At 49.5% G+C, this 19,835-nt stretch overlaps 5 protein-coding genes across 5 annotated transcripts; 2 read left to right on the top strand and 3 right to left on the bottom strand.

Annotated features, from left to right (window-relative positions):
- Positions 1-839: 839 nt before the first annotated feature.
- K444DRAFT_616429 (uncharacterized protein) lies at positions 840-2,256 on the bottom strand. The gene is made up of 2 exons (XM_024880920.1): positions 1,827-2,256; positions 840-1,763 (listed from the first exon to the last, which is right to left on the bottom strand). The coding sequence occupies exons 1-2, from the start codon at positions 1,919-1,921 to the stop codon at positions 1,139-1,141; spliced, it is 720 nt and encodes a 239-aa protein (XP_024733482.1). The 5' UTR covers positions 1,922-2,256; the 3' UTR covers positions 840-1,138.
- Positions 2,257-2,294: 38 nt separating this feature from the next.
- Positions 2,295-6,147, bottom strand: K444DRAFT_645245 (uncharacterized protein; the record flags this gene model as incomplete). The annotated part of the gene is made up of 6 exons (XM_024885070.1): positions 2,295-2,312; positions 2,572-4,079; positions 4,119-4,398; positions 4,435-5,003; positions 5,034-5,047; positions 5,078-6,147. The coding sequence occupies 6 exons, from the start codon at positions 6,145-6,147 to the stop codon at positions 2,295-2,297; spliced, it is 3,459 nt and encodes a 1,152-aa protein (XP_024733481.1).
- A 1,903-nt stretch (positions 6,148-8,050) lies between these two features.
- K444DRAFT_68838 (glycosyltransferase family 34 protein) lies at positions 8,051-9,779 on the top strand. Its single transcript, XM_024887726.1, has 3 exons — positions 8,051-8,720; positions 8,765-9,053; positions 9,103-9,779. The coding sequence occupies exons 1-3, from the start codon at positions 8,279-8,281 to the stop codon at positions 9,764-9,766; spliced, it is 1,395 nt and encodes a 464-aa protein (XP_024733480.1). The 5' UTR covers positions 8,051-8,278; the 3' UTR covers positions 9,767-9,779.
- Positions 9,780-13,813: 4,034 nt separating this feature from the next.
- On the bottom strand, positions 13,814-15,446 carry K444DRAFT_632969 (uncharacterized protein; the record flags this gene model as incomplete). Its single annotated transcript, XM_024883540.1, has 3 exons — positions 13,814-14,617; positions 14,677-15,368; positions 15,401-15,446. 3 exons carry the CDS (start codon positions 15,444-15,446, stop codon positions 13,814-13,816), a joined length of 1,542 nt encoding a protein of 513 aa, XP_024733479.1.
- Positions 15,447-17,802: 2,356 nt separating this feature from the next.
- On the top strand, positions 17,803-19,817 carry K444DRAFT_595205 (U4/U6 small nuclear ribonucleo protein Prp4). Its single transcript, XM_024878385.1, has 3 exons — positions 17,803-17,893; positions 17,959-18,046; positions 18,102-19,817. Exon 3 carries the CDS (start codon positions 18,122-18,124, stop codon positions 19,580-19,582), a length of 1,461 nt encoding a protein of 486 aa, XP_024733478.1. The 5' UTR covers positions 17,803-17,893; positions 17,959-18,046; positions 18,102-18,121; the 3' UTR covers positions 19,583-19,817.
- Positions 19,818-19,835: the final 18 nt, after the last annotated feature.

Below are 19,835 nucleotides of genomic sequence, written 5' to 3'. Positions count from 1 at the left end.
GATCTCGGGATCGTACGGCTAAGTTAACACGCGAGGCTGAGTCGATCTCCAGGGCGTTTGCGATGCCTGAAATCTCTTTTTGGAGACGAGTGGGAAAGGATATGAGGTTGATACCGTTTATGGAGACGAGAGGAACGTGGACGGAGGGCCATGCTTAGATGTGAGACGGACAAGATCACATCAGAGGAACGGTTTATCTTAAGAAAGCTTTCGTGGAAATGGAGGTTGGGGGTTGAAACTGAAGCTTTCAGCCACCGAGGATTGAAGTTGTGAGTGAGAGATCCTGCTATCCGTTCTCTGAGGCTAAACGAATGTTCAACACCTGAGTGCTCGATCTGAGAGAACTGTGGCAGAGGTCTCGAAAATGAAGAAGCACGGAAAGAATGTTCCATCTCCATTCTCCAGTGAGTTTCAAACTCAGAACAACTCAATCTGAAGCAAGCTTAGCCGTCTTCCTTCCGTTCCGTCCCTGCCCCTCCTCCCGACCGGCCAACACTCTTTCGAGAAATCAACATCCCGACCTCATCAACCTCCTTCGTGTGTGACGTTCTAAGAAGAGGCTGGAATCGGGGAGGCTTATTTTAATTTATAACCTTGGAGATGGGATGAGCGTGGGAGGAGTCTGACGGAGGAAGTTGAGGCTAAATACGACCTTTCCAGGAATAACCTTAATCGGATGGGCGGGATAATTAAAGTTCCTTGCTTGCCCTACTTATTGTGCCTAGGGTGAAAATAAACAAAAGGTGGACGTTGACTATCGTTATCATGAGAAGGGGGAGGTGTTGAGCTGGTGCAATGTGATAGAAGGTGGCGTGGGTTCTCATACACTTGTTTGTGAAGACTGTTCTGGCCTTGCAGAAGTGTTTGGGCTGGAAAAGCAGAGAATGACAGGTATTCAACCAGGTGTGAGGTCATTTGAAACTTTCAAAAATCGCAGTAGTGTTGTGCGTGCAAGATACAATAGCGCCTCCACGAAGTATCGGTGTTCCCTGCTTCGTCCTCTTAGTCGAAAACCGATAGGTATAGAGATATCTAGGCATTGATCCTCCAAGACGCCAGTACTCCTTGCTCCATGTCCCATATCCGGACGCCGGGCCCTAGTCTTGCGCAAGTGGTGAAGTATACCTCGATCGCCATCTCAACTCATTCCCTCTTCAGTTCTCAAGCACCCCAAGCACCAAACATCACCCTCCGCGCCTCGTTCCACACAACACCGACTGCATATCCGACCTCTATGACCCTCTATCATATCCTTGTACCAGGCTCTTCTTCCTTCTTCCTCCCTGCCTTCTTCACCACTCCCACCACTGCATGTCTGCCAGTCCTGCCTATCCACTGCCACGGGGTTATCCAACTCAAAACTAAACGCCCCATCCCCAACTATAATCCCCATCCGCCTACTCTCCAAACCCCCAACCCCTTCACAAACCCTCATACAAACAAAACATGTCCTCTCCCCACACCCCTCACAATAAGCATATGAATCCAGCTGTGACTTATCCGTCGGTTTTCGCCAGCATACATGGCACGGACTGAGGTCGATCTTCGGTCTGGCCACTCCCTTCTCCCCGGCCAGACCCGCACCCGTAACTTCATGGGGTAGCAATGAATGAGTGTGCTCGTCCCGGACCTCAATCCGCTGTCTCTTCTGTTCATGCAATCTCCTTCTCGGGATAATTTTATTTCGTTCGGGATTCAGGTGTAGGAAGTCATCTCTATTCGCTGCATTGTTGAAGAGGGAGTCGTGGAGGGCGTGGCGGGGGCTAGAATCCATATCAACATGGACCCTTTGTGCATATGGGCAGAGAGAAGGCAAGGGGAATTACCTTGAATTCTTGACTTGTACTTGAGCAGCGTCATCATCTCTCCTCCGCTTCTTGCTGCTCGCCGGAGATATCGTTGTTTGGGAGATGGACGGCATCTTGAGTATCGCTGTGGATCCGGTCCTCCTCTGTCCCTCGGTCGTCGACGTCCTTCTCGGCTACAATCCCAGAACCCCCGTGGATCTCAAGAAAGGCTGGAAAAGTTTGGAACTTGGAAGCGGTCCTCGGTATCGGAGTTCAGTCAATTTCGAGATCGGGGGCATTCTTCGCCTTGTTGTTCCGTTCGCGCCTTCGTAATTTTATTCCCTTCCCTTGCAATTCAATCCAATCGTCAGAGGAATACCTCAGAAGCGAACGACCACCAAAATATTTCGCACAGCGGGAGGCGCAGTAAATCTTTGGATCGAGGCCTGGTCCAGTAGGTGGTTGGTTGTTGAATGAAATGTTGATTGTAGCTGGACCCAACGAGGTTCACCTCGAGGGCGTCGGCTAGAGCCGCGCGCTAGGCAAGCATCCACTCTAGCTGTTTTACCCCTTTTACAACGGTCTTCACGTTTCGTTGAAGACATTGATGCTGAAATCATGTATTCAATTACTCATTACCATAATCTAACTATGTGCCGTCGTTCGTCCTAAAATGAAGATTGTGTCCAAACCACCCTCCTCACCCATGCTATGCTCGCTATGCTGGCTATGTAAATGCATAAAAAGGAAGTCAGAGAGCCTGAAGACTCTAAGTACTATGTACAACAGTCTGGAAATTACTCCACTGACAGCTACACCCCCCTGACCCGCCATCGAAACCACCTAAGCTCGGATCCGAATTATTCGAGAACACGCTTGGGGCAGGATTGATGATCGTGCCTCCAAAGCCTCTAAGTTCTTCATTGACCTTCCCACTGCCTGCCACAATACCGTCTCTAGTGTCCATCGAGTAGCAGTAGATCAGTTTCTGTGCAGGGTTGCCGCCATGGCGATCTGTGGTGATGGTAATTGGGTACGGGAAGGAACCTGGCTGCGTGAGATATGTTTGATTTGTCGAGGAGGAGTGAGAAGTGGAATTGAACAGTTGCGCAGTGCCGCTCATTCGAGTCCACATTTGGACAAGAAACCGTGTTTGTGTCCAGGTACATCTAAACGCTGCTTCTGCTTCTGTTGCGCCTCCATTCTGGTCATCAGGCACATCCCCTGTATTTGTCGAGTTGATGGTGTCTAATGATTTGAGGAAGATTGAGCGGTCGAAGTAGGTGTAGAAGCCGTAGTGTTCTGTTGGAAGACCACGATCGTAGAGTCTGATAGGTTGTTGGGTGGGGAATGGGAGGAGATTTGCAGGCGCTGCTGTGCCGTCGGAATTGAGACTTGGGGGTGGGATGGAGTCAGTGATATTTGGGAAAGGATCCGAAGCTCTCTGTTCGACCAAGAGCTCTCGCTTAAATCTAGTAGGCAGCTTTGAGAGGAATGATATATAGAACGGTGTTGGCTCTCCAGCTTTATTGTTTGAGGCGATCTTGTCTGTTGTGTTTCCGAGAAATAACTCATCTGCGAAAGATGGAGGGGCTGGAATCGGAATAAAGGTAACAGCTTGTCTTGCTTTGAGAATTATGGTTCTGATGAATTGCCCAGCAGAAACAGGATTCCCCACTGCACGAGTTCCCAGGTTCGGGTTACCGGTAACGTTGGCAAATGTAGCATTTGTAGAGCTGCTATTGTCCCACTGGATGTCTAGAAAAAAGTTTGGTTGATTCGGCTGATTCGGTGAGACTGACGTGTGAAGCTCCTTAGGAAGAGAGCAGCTCCATTGGGTGGTTGGAAGCACACATCCAGTAATGATCTGAATGTTGGCAGGAGCGATTACTGTCGAAAGGCCGAGGAAGATTGGCGGAAATCCAGTGAGGTTCAACCACTGAGAAGGTCCAATATCGGTATTTGATTTTCGATGAAGAGTCGTGGCAAGAACCACAACAAGAATAATCATGAACAAGAAGCCGACAATGAGACCCAAGTAACAGCGACGTTTCTTACGACCTTCTGCACCTTTGCGCCCATAGCATCCGCTGTCAGGGATACAACCGCGCCCCCGCCACAATCCTCCAGCTTTGTGGGCCATGGCATCCTCCTTCTCTTGTCTTCGACGTTTCGCTTCGGCCTTCTTAGCTTTCTTTGAAGGTGCCTGAAGGTCCTCGGCTGTGAAAGGTAATCCTGCCTGTCTGGCTGGTAATTGTGGATACCCGGAATTTAAATTTATTGGCCGTCGAGCTGGTGGTGTCAAAGGCACCTCTGACATAGGAATCGCACCTTGTGAAGACATCGTTGCAGCCAGACCGGGAGATACAGGACCAGGAGACATAGGATATTGGTTAGCTAGAGCGTGCCCAGGAGGAAAGACTGCTCGATATCGCACGCGAGCTGGCGATGGAGAATATGGCGGAGGGGCCCCAGGCGAGTTGGTGGCCGGAGCGGATGACGGAGGATTAGCAGCCCGGACTGGTTCTGCTACATGTCTTCTCGTCGCTTGAGTGTTGCTTGGAGGATCATCAAAATCGCCCAGTCGAGGTTGAACAAAAGGATTGTTGTTCTGAGACCGCCGAGTAAGAGGAGCATCCATCAGCACTGGCACTTCCCGATCATTGTTGCTAACTTCAGAAGCCGATTTCAATGTTGTAAATGTGGGGTCTCGGCTAAGTTGAGAAATATCCTTTGATGCCATTGTAATCATCGTGGCAGCAGGTCCAAAACCCGCAGTTTCAGAATGGATGATTGGAAGCCCTTCGGTAGAAGTCTGAACCTTATGTCTTGTTTCGCGAAGGACTGGAGACTTGTCGTCTGGATCCCGCTTCTTGCTGTCTAAATCCCACCAGGGATCTGAAGCTATAGTCGTAGCTGATGTTTCAGGTGTCATAGGCGAGAACTCCTTCTCCCATGATCTTGCGTCTCTTTCGGCTTCCAGTGCTTTTGCAGCCGCGATCGCCAGATTGGGTAAAGCTGGAGGTGGCTCGTTCTCGATATCTCGGTTCGCAAAAGTATTCGACCTTGTCAGGAATGGTGTAGTTATATAATTCCACCAGCCCTTGGAACGTGGGCGTGTGGCTACTGTACTGATGCTCGCATGCCTGCCTACTCTAGAATCTGCCGAGATCGATGCAGAGCGTGCTGATCTCGCCATGATTGGGCTGTCATCCTCTTCAAATACCGTGCAAGTCGAAACAACACGAGACTTTGATGCGCTATGATCCATGTTGTCTTCTTCGCCCCACGTGGTAACATCATCTGAGTCCGGCGAAAAATAGCTTCTCTGTGCAGCAAGTCTTTGTCTTTCATCTTCAAGAAAGGAAGCAGGCATCTGAGGAACCGGGGGAGCATCCCTATGGGAATGATGCCTGTCCTGCTGGGCGGCCTGTGAATAGATGCTGGAAGCTCGTCGAGGATCGGTCGAGGCACTCATCGTATCGGGGGACCAACAAGATACTTCCTTGGCAGGCGTAATGATGATTGTAGGAGTTTCCGGTGGCATTGAACTGTGGTTCTCATAGCTTCGAACTATCTTTGTCGTCTCAGATAAAGCAGTTTGTGGGCTGAAAGTATGTTCCTGGACATCACGTGAGGGAATGCTAATCCCAATGACAATAGGCCGATCATCTGGTGAAAGATCGCCGCTTGACTTGAGAGGCGAAGGTGCAAGGGTATTTGTCGTGTCCAATTCTGATGGCGTCGGAATTTTGGAGGCTTTGTGTGAGGCTTTGCCGACAGAGGTCTCTGAGACACCCTTTGTGACAGCTGGCGCGGTATTCACAGCACCGAACAGCTCTCTGCCCTTTTTCGACTTCCAAAATCCCGTCGAGGTTTGTGTGATATCGCCGTTAAGTGCTTGGAGAGCTGCCAAGTCCACAAAGCATCCTATCTGTGGAGCAGTCCGCGATGGCTGCATTTGTACTGGTGGAGCCGCTGCTTGGTGTTTTGAGAAGTTTGTCACCACCTTTATCCCAGCCTTCGCATTCTGCCTCCTTTGTCGACCTTTAGATTTGTCTCGTGTTGGCTTCTGAACCGAGTATCTCTTCGCTGGTTTTCGAGTGCTGGTCCGATTTAATGGTTTCGTACTCAAACCAAGACCAACACCTTCTGGAGGTGTGGGCCGTTGTGTAATTCGCACGTTTGATGTTGCTTTTGGTGGGCTCGATGTAACCGTATCCTCTTCCTCCCACCATTCATCCTCAGCATCATCGCCATCGCCATCGAAGATAGTGTCGAATGGATTATCGGCTCGTTCTGTCGAAGGATTGTTTTTCGAATGGCGTGGCTCTTGTGCCACGGGTATTTTTGTAGACATGCCGGAGGGTTTGAAATCGAAATCGTCTGTTGAAAGAGAGAAATTGTATCTGTCTCAAGAGAGTGAAGAATATTTCGCTGGGTGCCGAAGTCTGAGATGAGGGGAAACGATGGTAGGGTTCTGCGAGGTGCGTTCGTTGGTGTTTTGGGGTGGAAGGTTTGCTGTCTGCGGAAGGAATGACCGGGAGACTCGAGAGCATGACTGAGTCTAATTTTGCAAGTGATGGGACCGCATTATCGTGATTCAACAAAGAAATAACTATTGTCGCAGTTCTAAATGTGTGTTGGGGACAATAGGGAAACAGTAACAATGAGCTTTCGACGACTCAACAATAGGAAGCCCCGAGAAAAAGGGTAACGATCGTGAACGGGGCACAAAAAAGCCGAGATTCTGCGACAATGATTACGAAATATCATACACGTAGGAAAAGGATAACAATGAATGAAACAGAAGATTCATGGCTGTTGGGTCGTGGCCAGAGGAAATTGAGGTCACGACACTCGCGTGAGCCTGGGCCCTGGAGGCTGGCGGGGCCTTCTAACTTTCTAACATACTCAAAATAAGATGGAACCATCTCATTCGACTACAGTCGCAGCTGGAGACACTTGACGCTCTATTCTTGGCTGTGGTGGTCGTGGTTCGTCCAAAGCATCGCCGTAACCGCCCGCCGTCAGGAAGTGGGTCATTGGATTGGCAGGCGCTTCGATGCAACGAAGGCCAATCATCCCGGGGGTGTGAGATGGAGTAGTCGCTGGATCCGCGACAAGCCGAAGGAAGAGCATCGAGGCGCATAATTGGAGAGTCAATAGGGCTGCTCATCGCGGCTTTGATTAACTTCTTTGTTTGCTGATGGGGTGAGTGGATATGTCGAAGGTTGGCAGAATAACACTCACCGCCTGCTTGGAGCCTCGAAAAGGGGTACAGTGGGGGTTGTGAATGGACGAAACCATTTGCCGATGGAAGGTCATCAATTATGACGGCTGTAAATTAATCGGAATAGTATTTCTGTGCCTTCCGTACTCATCTTATTTTGCCGCCGTTACTAATCACGGTCTGGGGTCTGTAGATCCTCGAAGTCTCTGCTCGTGCTATGAAAAGATGGGGTTCTTCATTTCATCCGTATCGAGCGTATCTTTTTCTGAGATGAGATGTGTGCTTAGCTCGGAAAGCCCTACTATAGCGTGGGGACCATATTACAGATCATTTCTCTGACTTGAACGAGCTTCAGATCCACGCATCTGAAGCGGACCGTTGGAGGTAAGAATCTCAGCCGTTACACCCGCTGCAGATATTCAGAGTACAAGTACAAGTACAAGTACAGGCAACATTCATGTCCTACAGACCATGACACAAGCGGAATAGATTTTGTGGTCGAGATCCCCCTTTCTCCTTGCTCGAAACAGTGACCAACTGCCAGACAATTTAGCGTTTGGGAAGCTGATAAGGCGCGGTCGGTAGCTGCTCAGTGCTCACATTTGAAATTACTTTGACTTAAATGTCCGAGACCGCCAAGCCAAAGATCTCAGCAAAAGTATCCTCGCACGCCAGACGCTCCTCGACCGTTGAAAACTCTTGCATCGTACTCACATCAGGTCAAATCTGGTCAGCTGCGCGTGTGGTGCAGTCAGATCATTCAGGACCGCTGCGAAAGCCTTATCAATACGAATGCGCTTAGCCACATCAAGAACATTTAGCCACATCTGCTCCTCACAGCCTCCGCTTTCGTGGTCGCAAATATCCTAGACTCCCTTGGCCTTCCTTCCCCATACGAATCGCACCAATACGCCGACCTACGACGATGCTGCTGGAGTGAGAATCGCCAGATCCCATACGAGGCAGCGGTCCGGTGCCGTGGAGTATTTATCCAATTCGGAATCGCCAGAACGGTCGAGGTACCTTCTGGCCCAACACCATCGACCTGGCGTCCTTAACTCCCACTTCAGCATCTTCTTCTTCTTCTATAGGCCAGTCGTTTTCCCATCGCCGGCGACGATCTTCAACTTCAAACGTACCGCAGAACCTGTCTCTGCAAGGAGCAGACAGTGATTCGTATAGATCCCCAACCTCGCGCAGCGCGCAACCCCTCCCTCCAATTCCAGGAACTCCGAACGCAGGGAGCCCGAACAATTCTATGTCACTCTCGCGCAGCCCCTCGCCAAGGCCTGGGGGCGGATGGTCGAGTCCTGGACTTACCAACCCATACGCCACGGTCAGTGGTCGGTCGAGTCCTACGAAGACATATGGCGTTAATGGTGGACCAAATACTGTGACCTGGGAATCAGCCAAGGCCAAGAGCAACGGAGTCAATGGCTACCCATCGTTCTCGACGCAAGGCAAGGGCTTCATCAAACAACATATGCGAAACTTATCCGCTAGTTTACCACGGTTCAATATTGGGGCAGAAAAGAGCTATGCAGAGAAGGAGAAGCTCGGGAGAGGACGGTGGATGCTAAGAGAGGGGACCAAGCTTGCAAAGTTGAGGATTCTTATATTGAAGACTAGCAGGAAAGCGAAGATACGGTTTCTTATTGTCACGGCCTTCATTTTCATGACCATTCTTTTCTACATGACACGTAAGGTTCCCCCTGCCAGCAAGGAACACTATTGACAAATTTAGCTTTACATTACTGGTGGCGCAGATCAAAAATCTTTGGGGGCGGCAAAAAGTTCGTCATTATACTCGCAGCGAATCAAGGGGGTGGTGTTATGGAGTGGAAAGGACCGCGGGAATGGGCGATCGAGCGGGATAGTGTGAAGAACAAGAAAAAATACATCAATAGATGGGGATACGATCTGGAAATCGTGGATATGAGCACGAAGAAACGATACGCACATGAATGGAGGGAGAGCTGGGAAAAGGTAGACACGATCCGGAATTGCTTGCGAAAATACCCCGATGCTGAATGGTAGGGATTTTGTGCACTGTCCGGAAAGAATAAAGCTAATTGAGTGCAGGTTCTGGTGGATGGATCTCAATACCTTCATAATGGAGCCATCCTACTCCCTTCAATCCCATGTCTTCAATGACCTCGCGAAAAATACGTACCGCGACATCAACGAGTACAATCCGTTAAACATATCTCACCCCTTCCCCTCCGACCACCTCGACCCCGAGGCACGCAGCCCGGTCGGCGACGGCAAAGCCTCGTCCATCAACCTCATAGTCCCCCAAGACTGCGGCGGTTTCAACTTGGGCTCCTTTTTCATCAAGCGCGGCGCCTGGACGGACCGCCTACTTGACGTATGGTGGGACCCGGTTGGGTACGAGCAAAAGCACATGGAATGGGAGCACAAAGAGCAGGACGCCCTCGAATTCCTCTACATCAACCAACCGTGGATCCGACCCCACACCGCATTCATCCCACAACGCAAAATCAACAGCTTCCCCGAAGGAGCATGCTCTGAAAATGGAAATGACACTCAAATTCATTACAGCGAGAAAGATCGGGATTTTGTGGTTAATATGGCGGGGTGTGAGTGGGGACGCGATTGTTGGGGTGAGATGTATAATTTCAGGGAACTGAGCAATTACTTAAATCGCACGTGGTGGGAGAGGTTCAAAGAGGATCTTGTGGCGCTCATCTGGTTCAAGATCACAGGGCAGAAGATCAAAATCTGAAGCCCTTCGCCGCTCGTCGCAGCTTTCAAGACTCGGGGTTGATCGTCGTTGTGGAATTCCGTATCTGCGATACCCATTGTACCTTCCTGTTACATACTTTCTGTCCGTCCTCTTCATCCGCGCATAGATCAGCCTGGTGCTTTGCATTTTCTTCTTCTCCTTCAACATGTTGGTTTGTGGTGTTTACGTTACATCGCATTGCATGGCACGTTAGGCGTCTGAGTGAGAGAAGCATAGATTGCGCTAATATGTATGTATCATCTGATGACAATATCAAGATTCTTCTCACGCCAAAATTCGCTCCTCTAACCCTCAGGAAGTCCTTCACCCCCTGACCTAACATTACATAACTTCTATAAATTTGGTTCCTGTCAAGTGACAACACATCCCATGCTCGTCTCCAGCGTATCATGATCAACACTGGCTTGTCACATACCTCGCTGCTTGGGCAAAGGGTAAAAGACCAGTCTGTTCGGAGGATTTTGTTGAGATCGATGAGGAAAAGCAATGATACTGCACAAGTAACTCGGAACTTGGAGGTGAAGATAGTTCTGGGCTAATGATTACATTTATCTCTTTTCTGAAACTCTCCTTGGGAATCGAAACCTGTCAAAGATCGACTGCTTCTATAGTGAAATTCCAATCTTCGTAATATAGTGTCGCTGCTGTCTAGACCGTTTGTCCGCTCTTTTAGCAAGGTGGTGTTTGTCGTGGGCTAAATTACTTAGACGAATAAGTATCTCCAGGCTTAGTCCACTTCTTTGAGAAATGTGCTGGCTGCATTTAAAATCTTTGATGCTTAAGAGAGTTAAGAACATCAGACGAATGTCCCAAGTTGTGTGGGACAATGAAATTTGACCAAGTTGCATTGTACATAGCAGGTTGTGAACAATTAGGAGTCCAGATCGTCATCCATAGTCCTGGACAGTATTCGTACATTGATGGGTCTTTCATCTTGGCGCACCTTTCATCCGCTCACCAAAGTTACGCAATTGTTGTCAACTCCCCTTTGCTGTCAAATTTATTCTCCGATCCGTCTAATCTCCAATTCCAAGTCACCTGAGAAATGTAGATTTGCAGCTTGTAATGGCCGTTCGTGGGAGTGGAAACCCCGAAAATAATGCAACAGGTTGTCAACAAAAGTTGGCGGGACTTCCAAGCTACCCTCTGTGTGTTCATACAGCTGCTGGATTCGGCTGAACTTGCTTGTTGAAGAAATGACCAGGCAGCCCTGTATATGTCGTATTCGGCGTTGTCAAAATTTTCCTTCAGGCCTTTGATCATTGTCACTAGCAGCTAGTTAATATCATGTGGTGGACAATGCACGTAACTCAGACAGGGCAGTTTCCCCATTTGGACCCGAAGTTGAGGGACACTTTGTTTCTCGCTCATCAAGGAAACAGAAAATGGAAGGAGAGATGGGAAGGTGTTTGCAAGAACACAGCGTGACCCGCCACCGTCTCATAGGCATGCGAAAATGACTTACGAATAAAGGCGGTACTAGAATTAGTGCCATTAGACCTAGTATCCATAAGAGACGAATTCAGGAAGGAGAAAAAGTGCTTGGAAGACAATAATAATTCACTGTCCCATAGTAGCGCGAACATGACTTCCGAATTGGGACGATACAAGCACCAGTACCGTCGGATCAAGTATTTATTGTCGTCCCGCAGACATCTCAGTAACATCAAGCACATTCTACCAACTGCTTCAAGCTCATGGGAGAGCCTTTGGCACCCAACCGCGTTCTTTGTTTCCTGGTGTCGAGACTCGAACCTACCAAGATTCGGTGGCCCTTGATCCGGAGAGGGGGAGGCTATGAAAGAGAATCGGATTCGTACTCTAATGCTGATACTCTTCCTGCTGTCAGGAATCTCTTACTTGTCAATGTCTGACTGATTCAAAAGAAGAGATGGAATTACGGGATGAGAATTTGTCTCAGCAGGAGAGGGGCGGGGAGTTGGGATGAGAGGCCTTTGCCAGACTTGCAGAGTGACGTATTCTGTGGCGGTCACGAACGGCGCAGCTTCTCCTAAAACCGGAGAGTGCAACTGAGACTTCTGATGCAGTGTGACTCTGAACGCAGCACAGTGGAGCAGGTTGAATTGCTACCCAAGGAGGGGGTGAAGCTCTCCAGATCTCAAGGGAAAGAGGGGGCTTTCTCTCAACTGTCGTCGAATATTTTCAGTCTTCCCCCACGGGCCTTCCTTGTTTGAAGCCTTGGTACACTTGGACTCCGTGGTGAGATGCATACACCGCTTTGTAACATTGCCAAGAGACAGGTTGCTGAAGAGTTGCGCTGCAAGTCATCAATTGTGATCTCCTGACCCGATGCCCTTTACAAAATGCTGAGAAAGCTTGTGCGGTGTCTTGATCTGTCATCTTCTCTTTCCTATCATTCTGCGCGCCTCTCATGTTTCCCTGCTCTCAAGCAAGACAGCCTTCTCAATTCCCTCGATTTGAAGGTAACCTCATGCACCACGTCCAGTTCATACTTTCTTTGCTAATGTTTCGTAAGCGAACAGGAAGCCACTTGAGTCAAACACCAGCCTCAAGGAGGGATTCCGTGCGTCTAGGGACGCGCTAAATTTAATGATTTAATTAAATAATAATGGTCAAGCCAAATATTATATGCAGAATTTTATACTACCTTTGTACTAGAATTATACCAGGCTAATACAAATATAGGATAATTCTAAAAGAAATTCTCGAGTTATGTAGAAAATCCCAAGAATCATTCAAGTTTCGGGCTTACATATTTAGGAAGCCCTTGCGCCACTGGCCCACTTTAATATAATAAGGTACTCAATGGTCAATACCATTATATTTAATTATATAATAATGGTCAAGCTAAATCCTTAATTAAGCCATCCCTACGTACGTCACTCGGCCAGGATTCAATGGAATTCCTAGCAAACTCTCCGTGATCACAGGGCACAGTGCTGTCAGTGCACTCCGGGGCTATCGAATTTGCGTTCAGTTTCATACCGGTACTTCCAGACTACAATTACAATAATGCAATTCCCATCCCAAGCAAGCAACCAAACCACTAAGCAAAAACTTGCAGAAAATTCCCAACAAATCCACCCAAACACGATAATACCAAACCATAAATTCAAATTCAAATTCATCTTCATTCATATAAATATTTACTCCACGGCTTCATTATGCAAAATATTCTGTTGTCAAACCCTATCAGAACAAAAATAAACGTGCAGAAAGAGCGCAAGGGGCCAGTCTCGGAAAAACAGACGATTGGCCAAGCCACAAACCAACGTACCCCCCAGTGAACCCAAAAAAACGAAAAGTTGCCCCTTCAATACGGCGGGAAAGCTAACACTCCCCCAATCAATGCATTTTGCGCCTGAAACGCCATAAAAATACGACCCTGAAAGTGCACCAAAGGATAAACGAATCCACATCGCTCAGAGGTCTCGGCATGGAGTGGATGCGATTTGCTAGCCAAGTGCCGTAGGTGAGGAATGGGATGGGACCTTTGTGATAGCTCAGATTTGAGGGCCTTGGGCAGGCGTAATTGACACTGACTCGTTGAACGTGGGAATGAAAGTTTTCTGGAAGCGAAATGTTCTGAATTCTTTAAGGGTGGGAAGTCCCCAATGTAATTTGCAAATTGTGCTGTGAATTTCTAGACTGCTGTGAAGTCCAGCTCTGATTCTCGTCTTTACCAGTGGCAGAGGATTTGTCTTGCAAGGCATGACGTGCCCCTCAACGACGTTACACTGAGTAGGATGGAAGTTTCCGATCCTATCTCGGTAACGTCTCACCGCGGCGAGGAGGGCCGGACCCGGTGGCGCGTTTGTGATACGGCAGCCACAGTGATATATCAGTTGAGATATCCCGTGAATCTGGGAAGTGACCCTCTGAAGCTCTACAAAAGTTGATGTCGAACCCCCTCAAAAGGGATGTTCCGAAGTCGTCCTTTCAAAATACGTCGAAGAGATCACCTGTGCTGGCAAAGTCTTGTTACTGGAGTCAGCACAGCCGATCCCCTCTCCTTGAATTGGCACACCGCCATCTCTGATGTTACTACATCAGCATCGATCGCAGGCCTGGCGCCATGAGAAACATGTTGATCGTCTCTCGAGGTGCGAATCGAGCGATGTCTCCATCAGTGTTCTGCAAAGCTGCCGAGATAGCATGCTCCAAAATCTTTCTTTCACGTGGGGCTGAAGAAAGACGATAAAAAACAGTAAGTGGCCAGAGCGGATACTTGTTGAACTGATGACCAATTTCAATCGTGGAGACAACAGCAGCGACCTCAAGGTCAGCTGGATGTTTGTCATCCAGAAGAAGGCCTCCGTTGGGTTGTTGAGCAACGAGAGTTCGTAACAGAGCGTTTGCAGCCACGAGGTAAGAGTGCCCACTCGTGAATTTACCAGTGGCTGGAATAACCTCGTACCAGCTGGAAAGCTCTGCTAGGACAGCTGCGGCGATTTCAAGCTTCTCAGTTGTAAGGATGGCAATACGACTGAGTCTCGAGGCGATCACGACAAGACGGAATACATCGAAAGGCATACCAAGAACAGGCCAATTTTCCTCGTTAGCGCCGGAAGGCACTGGCGAATCTCGGAAGTAATCTTCGAGCATTTGCCATTCGGCTGACCCGTTAAGCATGTCGAACTCTCGATCAAACAGCATCATAGTTGCCCCGTGATAGAGGACGGCTTCATAACACACACGCTCGAAAGCATGCGCGGAGAGGCACTTCTCAGGAAGTGGGAGACCGGCTTTCAAGAGAGCGAGGTTTGCCGTAGTTCTCAATTTGATCAAGTTCAACATAGCACGGATATGGGTGTTGGAAGTGGAGGCAAAGGTATTGTGGTCTCGGTTCTGGAAATCGATGTCAGCTTTGGAATCGGGCATGTCAACTGACAATCAGGTCTACTTACATCAAGAAGTGTAAGCTGGTTTGCCGTAGCAAGGAGCCAGTCCTCAGTCCCCGTCACGGACCCATTCGCGATCTGGTCCTGGAGTGATGCCAGTGCCGAGGTCTTGTACGAGAGCGCTTGTCGTCTCATCTTGATCCCCCAACGGGGATCAGCAGATGGCTTCCATGACATCGTCATCGCAGCACAAGCTAAGGCTGTATCCCTCAGAGGCTGTGAGTCCTGCACCAGGTTGCACATGTAATGGCACTCCATGAAGCGGGGGTGCGATCGCTCGTGAATAAAGCCCGGCAACATCTGCTTGAAGTAGAAAGCTAACATCACTGGCTCGTTATTCCACCCAAATCCAACCGTAACATCCGGACTGTCCTTCTCTGACCATTGCTTTGGTGACGGCGACTGCTTATGCAGAACCATCACCTGGCTCTCCGTCATCTGCTCCTCCGGGGTCGAGGCATATCCGCTGTCCGATGTATCCGAAGTACCCTCAGTGCTGGTCTCGATGTTCTCGGTGCAGAGAGATGTCGTACGAATAGTGACCTTTCGCAGCCGACGATCCTGCGCATTATCGTGTTCCGTTGGCCATTTGCACTCGAGTGACTTGCGACTACTGCACCCAGAACATACGGGCCTCAGCTCGTCGCATTTCTTCTTTCGCTGGCGGCCTGTTGCGATATGATTAGCTACGCCAGCGACTGGAACACCTAGCCGCCCGTGTCGTACTTACACGTTAGACAACCTAACTTTGTGCGTAGACGCGCTTTCGCTACCATTGGATCGATAGTCAGCTTTTACAATTTGGTACCACGATCAAGATCCAAGATGTTAATTTCAATGCATCGACCGTTAATTGGGGTTGCGGCGAAGCTGATTGAGGTACGGTGGTTGGCTTCAGGCGGTGACCACCACGAGTCTGCGAGGACGACAGGTGTTTGACCCATGAGCAAACCCGCCGTGCCCGCTTTGTCAGGGTCGGTCGGTCCTGGAGATCAGCGCAACTGCTTGTGCTCGGACCCCCTGCCCTTCGTCCGAGCGCACAGAAATAGGGGAAGGTGGCAGACTGCAAGCCGACCCATGGGGGATGTGTTTAGAATATCAATTATTTGCCTCTTGTAGAAGTACAGGAAATGGGCGGCGTTGTGTCCAGCTGTGGAGTTGTTCATCTCAGACCGAGCCACTACTTCCTCTTAGCATGTGGCATTGTGGGGGATAGTTTAGCAGCGGCAAGCTAGTGCCTTGCATGACCAAGAAAGCGACGACAACAACGTGAAGACAGGCTTGACCCTGCGAACACTTTGACCTTCCACCTTCCATCTACTAGATCCATCTACTGGAGACAGGAATAGAATCAGATGAACTGGACCGAGATCTGAGGAGTTCAGCAGGTGGGGCGAATATACAAGAAGATTTTTGCCGTCCCAAAATCAAAGGAGAAGATAGCGTCAGTTCCGTTTCCTTTCGCGGGGTCAAGAGATGTGAAGCCAAGATGTCTGTCCCGTGTGGGCGAGGTCGAAGGCTGTGACAACCATGTCAGATTGAAGCCCGGGTTCCATGGAAGCATCTCAGAATGCTTCCAGAAGCGGGGTCCCCACATGCCGATGCTTTCCTGATTGGAGATGTCTCTCCCGTGTGGCCGGTCAGTGGACGCTGGCATCTCCCAGCCGAGACGGACCAAAAAAGAAATCACGTCTTAATGTTGGGAATTTGGGGAATTTGGAATCAAGTGAATTGGAATGGAGGTTGGTGTTTCCATGAGCAGAGACGGTTAGAAGAGCTTTCGATGTGCAGAGTACTCCTCCTCCTTGTGAGCCCTGGCAGTAAAATCCAGAATGTGGTTGTTGTTGCTGATCCTATCGGGCCCACCTGAAAAGAATATTGCATATGACTTTTCAGTGTAGCACGGCAATAGAAAGCCTTGAGTCTAGTGCTGAGCAAGCATCCTTCATCCAAGCCAACCGCGTCTCATGGCACACTTCCCCAACGCCGAGCTGGAGCAAGACATCAAATACGTACCATGCTCCAGGCCACCCATGGAGCTCCACCCAAGCTCCAGTTACAACGATCCTTTCTGGATCAACGCCAATTTCAGAATGATGTTCGGCCACACACTTGGGACCTGCCATGCATCCTTCGACCTTTGGGACGGTATTTTCAAGTGCCTTCGTAAGCTCAATGGAGATGAGCACAACATCCAATTGTTTGACCCAAGCAAAACACCAAGCCATGGTCGTAAACCGGTCACCAAATACCATGCCGCCTCCATGCATGAAATACATCGCTGGGCGAGGGCTTCCAGAAGAATTTTGGGAACGGAAGAGTGTCAATATGAGATCGGCCGTCGGGAATGGTGATATCTTTGTGATCGAGCTCCGAATCACTGAGTATATCCTTGGTTGGGTTCTTGTTGCTCAGCATTTCCCGGACTTCTTGAAGGTTCCCTCTGCTGAAAAGGGAAATTCCTGGGAATTGCTTGAGCGTTTCATCAAGCTCGGGATCAAAGGGTGGCCTCACTGGCGCCAACATGGTGACATGAGCACTCGGTTGGAGAGGTAAGAGTTATGTGAGTATTATAGAATCAAGAAAACAAGACAACAAAGAAAGAGTCATAAAATGAGTCCCTCTATAATGAGGAGACAGAGAAACCAGAATCCATCTTCTGTCAATAGTCCAATCGCTACTTGCGATTGACGTAAGAAGCTAAGACATCTAGGCTGCGGAAGTTCCAGTTTGGGGTTAGGAAGCATGACGCTTCCCAGAAGAGGGATGACGGGAAATATAATGCACCAGAAGCCAATGAGGATGCTTGTTCATCCGAAGACTAGACGATGCTGATGCCTGTTGTTTTTTTGCGAGTAAGACTGGCCGCGGATGACCTGTAGGACTCGGGAATGCTGCAGAGACCGTCCGGAAGCTCAACGGAGTAAGATACTTGATTCAATACCTGCGATGACGAAGACATGAGTCTAAGAAAAGGTTGTTGAGAGGTTGAAAATTGGTGAAGCTGAGAAGTCGAAATAGAGTTCCGTTGTAAGGTTAAGCGAGCCGAACGTCAGACTTGAAAAATAATTTGGCAGCGTGATATCAATCTGAACATGCACAACCAACTATGACAAAAAGCTGAAATCCTTCTCTTGAAAGATCATTCTTCTCACGGCATAATCACACAACCGCCATCATGCATCCCTCACGACAAGCCTACGTAGAGGAGGCAGAGCCTGAGGTAAGCCTTCCCCCTTCCCCTTCACCCTCACCCCGTACTCTCAACCAGTATTCATATAATCCCAGAGGCGTCGCGTCCTTCTCAAACAGGAACCTGGCAGCTGATGGATCTGGTGACACTTTCAGGACATCGGCATTGACCTGGCAAACGTGCGTAAGTTCTTCCCGCAAGAACCCCTCCAGCCTTGCATCTGCTAAACAAAGACTAGCCCTCGACCGCGACTATGACATGCCTTCTGCGACAGCGGGCATTGCCCCCGAGCGTGCGAGCGCGATTCTTTCGCAGTTTGATAGGAAGAGGAAGGCTGCGGCGATAGCGGTGCCGACTGATGACGGACGGGTGCGTGCTCGATTGCGGGAGATGGGAGAGCCGGTTACGTTGTTCGGGGAAGGGCCTGGCGATCGCAGAGACAGGTTGAGAGAGTTGCTCGCGATTCAAGCCGAGATTGATGCAGCGGAAGATGAGGAAGGAGATGCTCGGATGCATGATGCGGCTGAGCAAGGTGAGAACGAGCAGGAAGAGGAGTTTTATACCAAGGGCATACAAGAGTTGGTCGAGGCGAGGAAGGACATCGCAAGATATTCGCTGCCAAGGGCAAAGAGGAGATTGGCGAGTCAGAAGATCGAGTCCGCGATACAATTGCGGACGCATGTCAAGTTTAGGAAAGGGATCAAGGAGCGCTTGGGAGGATTCGAGCTTCAGGGCAGTCAGACAGCTGGTGAGAGACCGGTCAGCATGACAAGGTTCTCGCCAAATGGGGAGATCATTGCTGCTGGAAACTGGGGAGGAGGTATTAAGCTACTGAACGTTCCCGTCATGGACGAAATCCGGACTTTACGAGGACACACGGATCGAATAGGTGGTATATCTTGGTTTCCAGACGCAACGCTGCCAGGGACAACTGTCTCTCCAGATTCGGTCAACCTAGCATCGGGCGGCGCAGAAGGCAATATCCATCTCTGGTCTCTGAACCAAGATACACCCATCTCTACCTTGGCAGGCCATAACCAGCGCGTCTGCCGGGTCGAATTCCACCCTTCAGGACGCTACCTCGCCTCAGCATCCGAAGATACGACCTGGCGCCTCTGGGACGTCAACACGACCACCGAGCTTCTCCTACAGGAAGGCCATTCTCGCGGAGTTTTTGCTCTAGCTTTCAACACAGACGGCTCTCTATTAGCAAGTGCAGGAATGGACAGTATCGGCCGTATCTGGGATCTCCGAACCGGAAGAACTGTTATGATTCTCGAGGGGCACATCCGACCTATCTACGCCCTAGACTGGGGCGTCGATGGTCATCGTGTCCTCTCGGGTTCAGGAGACGGTTGGATCAAGTGCTGGGATGTACGGAAAGTCGCACCAGCTGGTGGGATAGGAGCACATAAGAGCGTCGTCTCTGACCTGAGATGGTACAAAGGAATCGATGATCCTGCGGAAGGAATAGTTCCCGAACTTGATGAGCAGGGGGCGAGAAGACCGAAGAAAGCGGGTACATTTTTCGTGTCTGGTGGGTTCGATAAGAACGTCAATGTGTTTTCAGCGGATGATTGGAGTTTGGTGCAGAGTTTAAGTGGGCATACGGGGAACGTGCACAGCGTGGACGTCACGAGAGATGCTAAATGGATTTGTAGTGGAGGTTATGATCGTACGGTCAAGCTTTGGGGCAGGAACGATGCGGAGGAGCTTTGAAGGAAATTGCTTTTGGCATTGTACGGGACATAGTAAGGGATTTGGGTGGTTTAGAGAGGAGCAATATACCACCATGATCATTGATCATCACCCTTATTCTCATTTTGTCTGAACATTTGGCACTGTTGACTCATGTCTTGCAGTGCTCTCATCCTCTCAGTTTTCCCCTTCAGCCCAAAGGCTAAAGGTTTTGTTGCAAGTTTCCCGTTTATGTAGAAACTATTGAACCTCAGTCACTTCCTTTCACTTCCCA

The sequence above is a fragment of the Hyaloscypha bicolor genome, assembly GCF_002865645.1.
Source record: "Hyaloscypha bicolor E unplaced genomic scaffold K444scaffold_118, whole genome shotgun sequence".
Taxonomy (NCBI): Eukaryota; Fungi; Ascomycota; class Leotiomycetes; order Helotiales; family Hyaloscyphaceae; genus Hyaloscypha; species Hyaloscypha bicolor.
The sequence above is the reverse complement of the archived record's forward strand: the minus strand, read 5'-3'. Positions and strand labels throughout refer to the sequence as shown.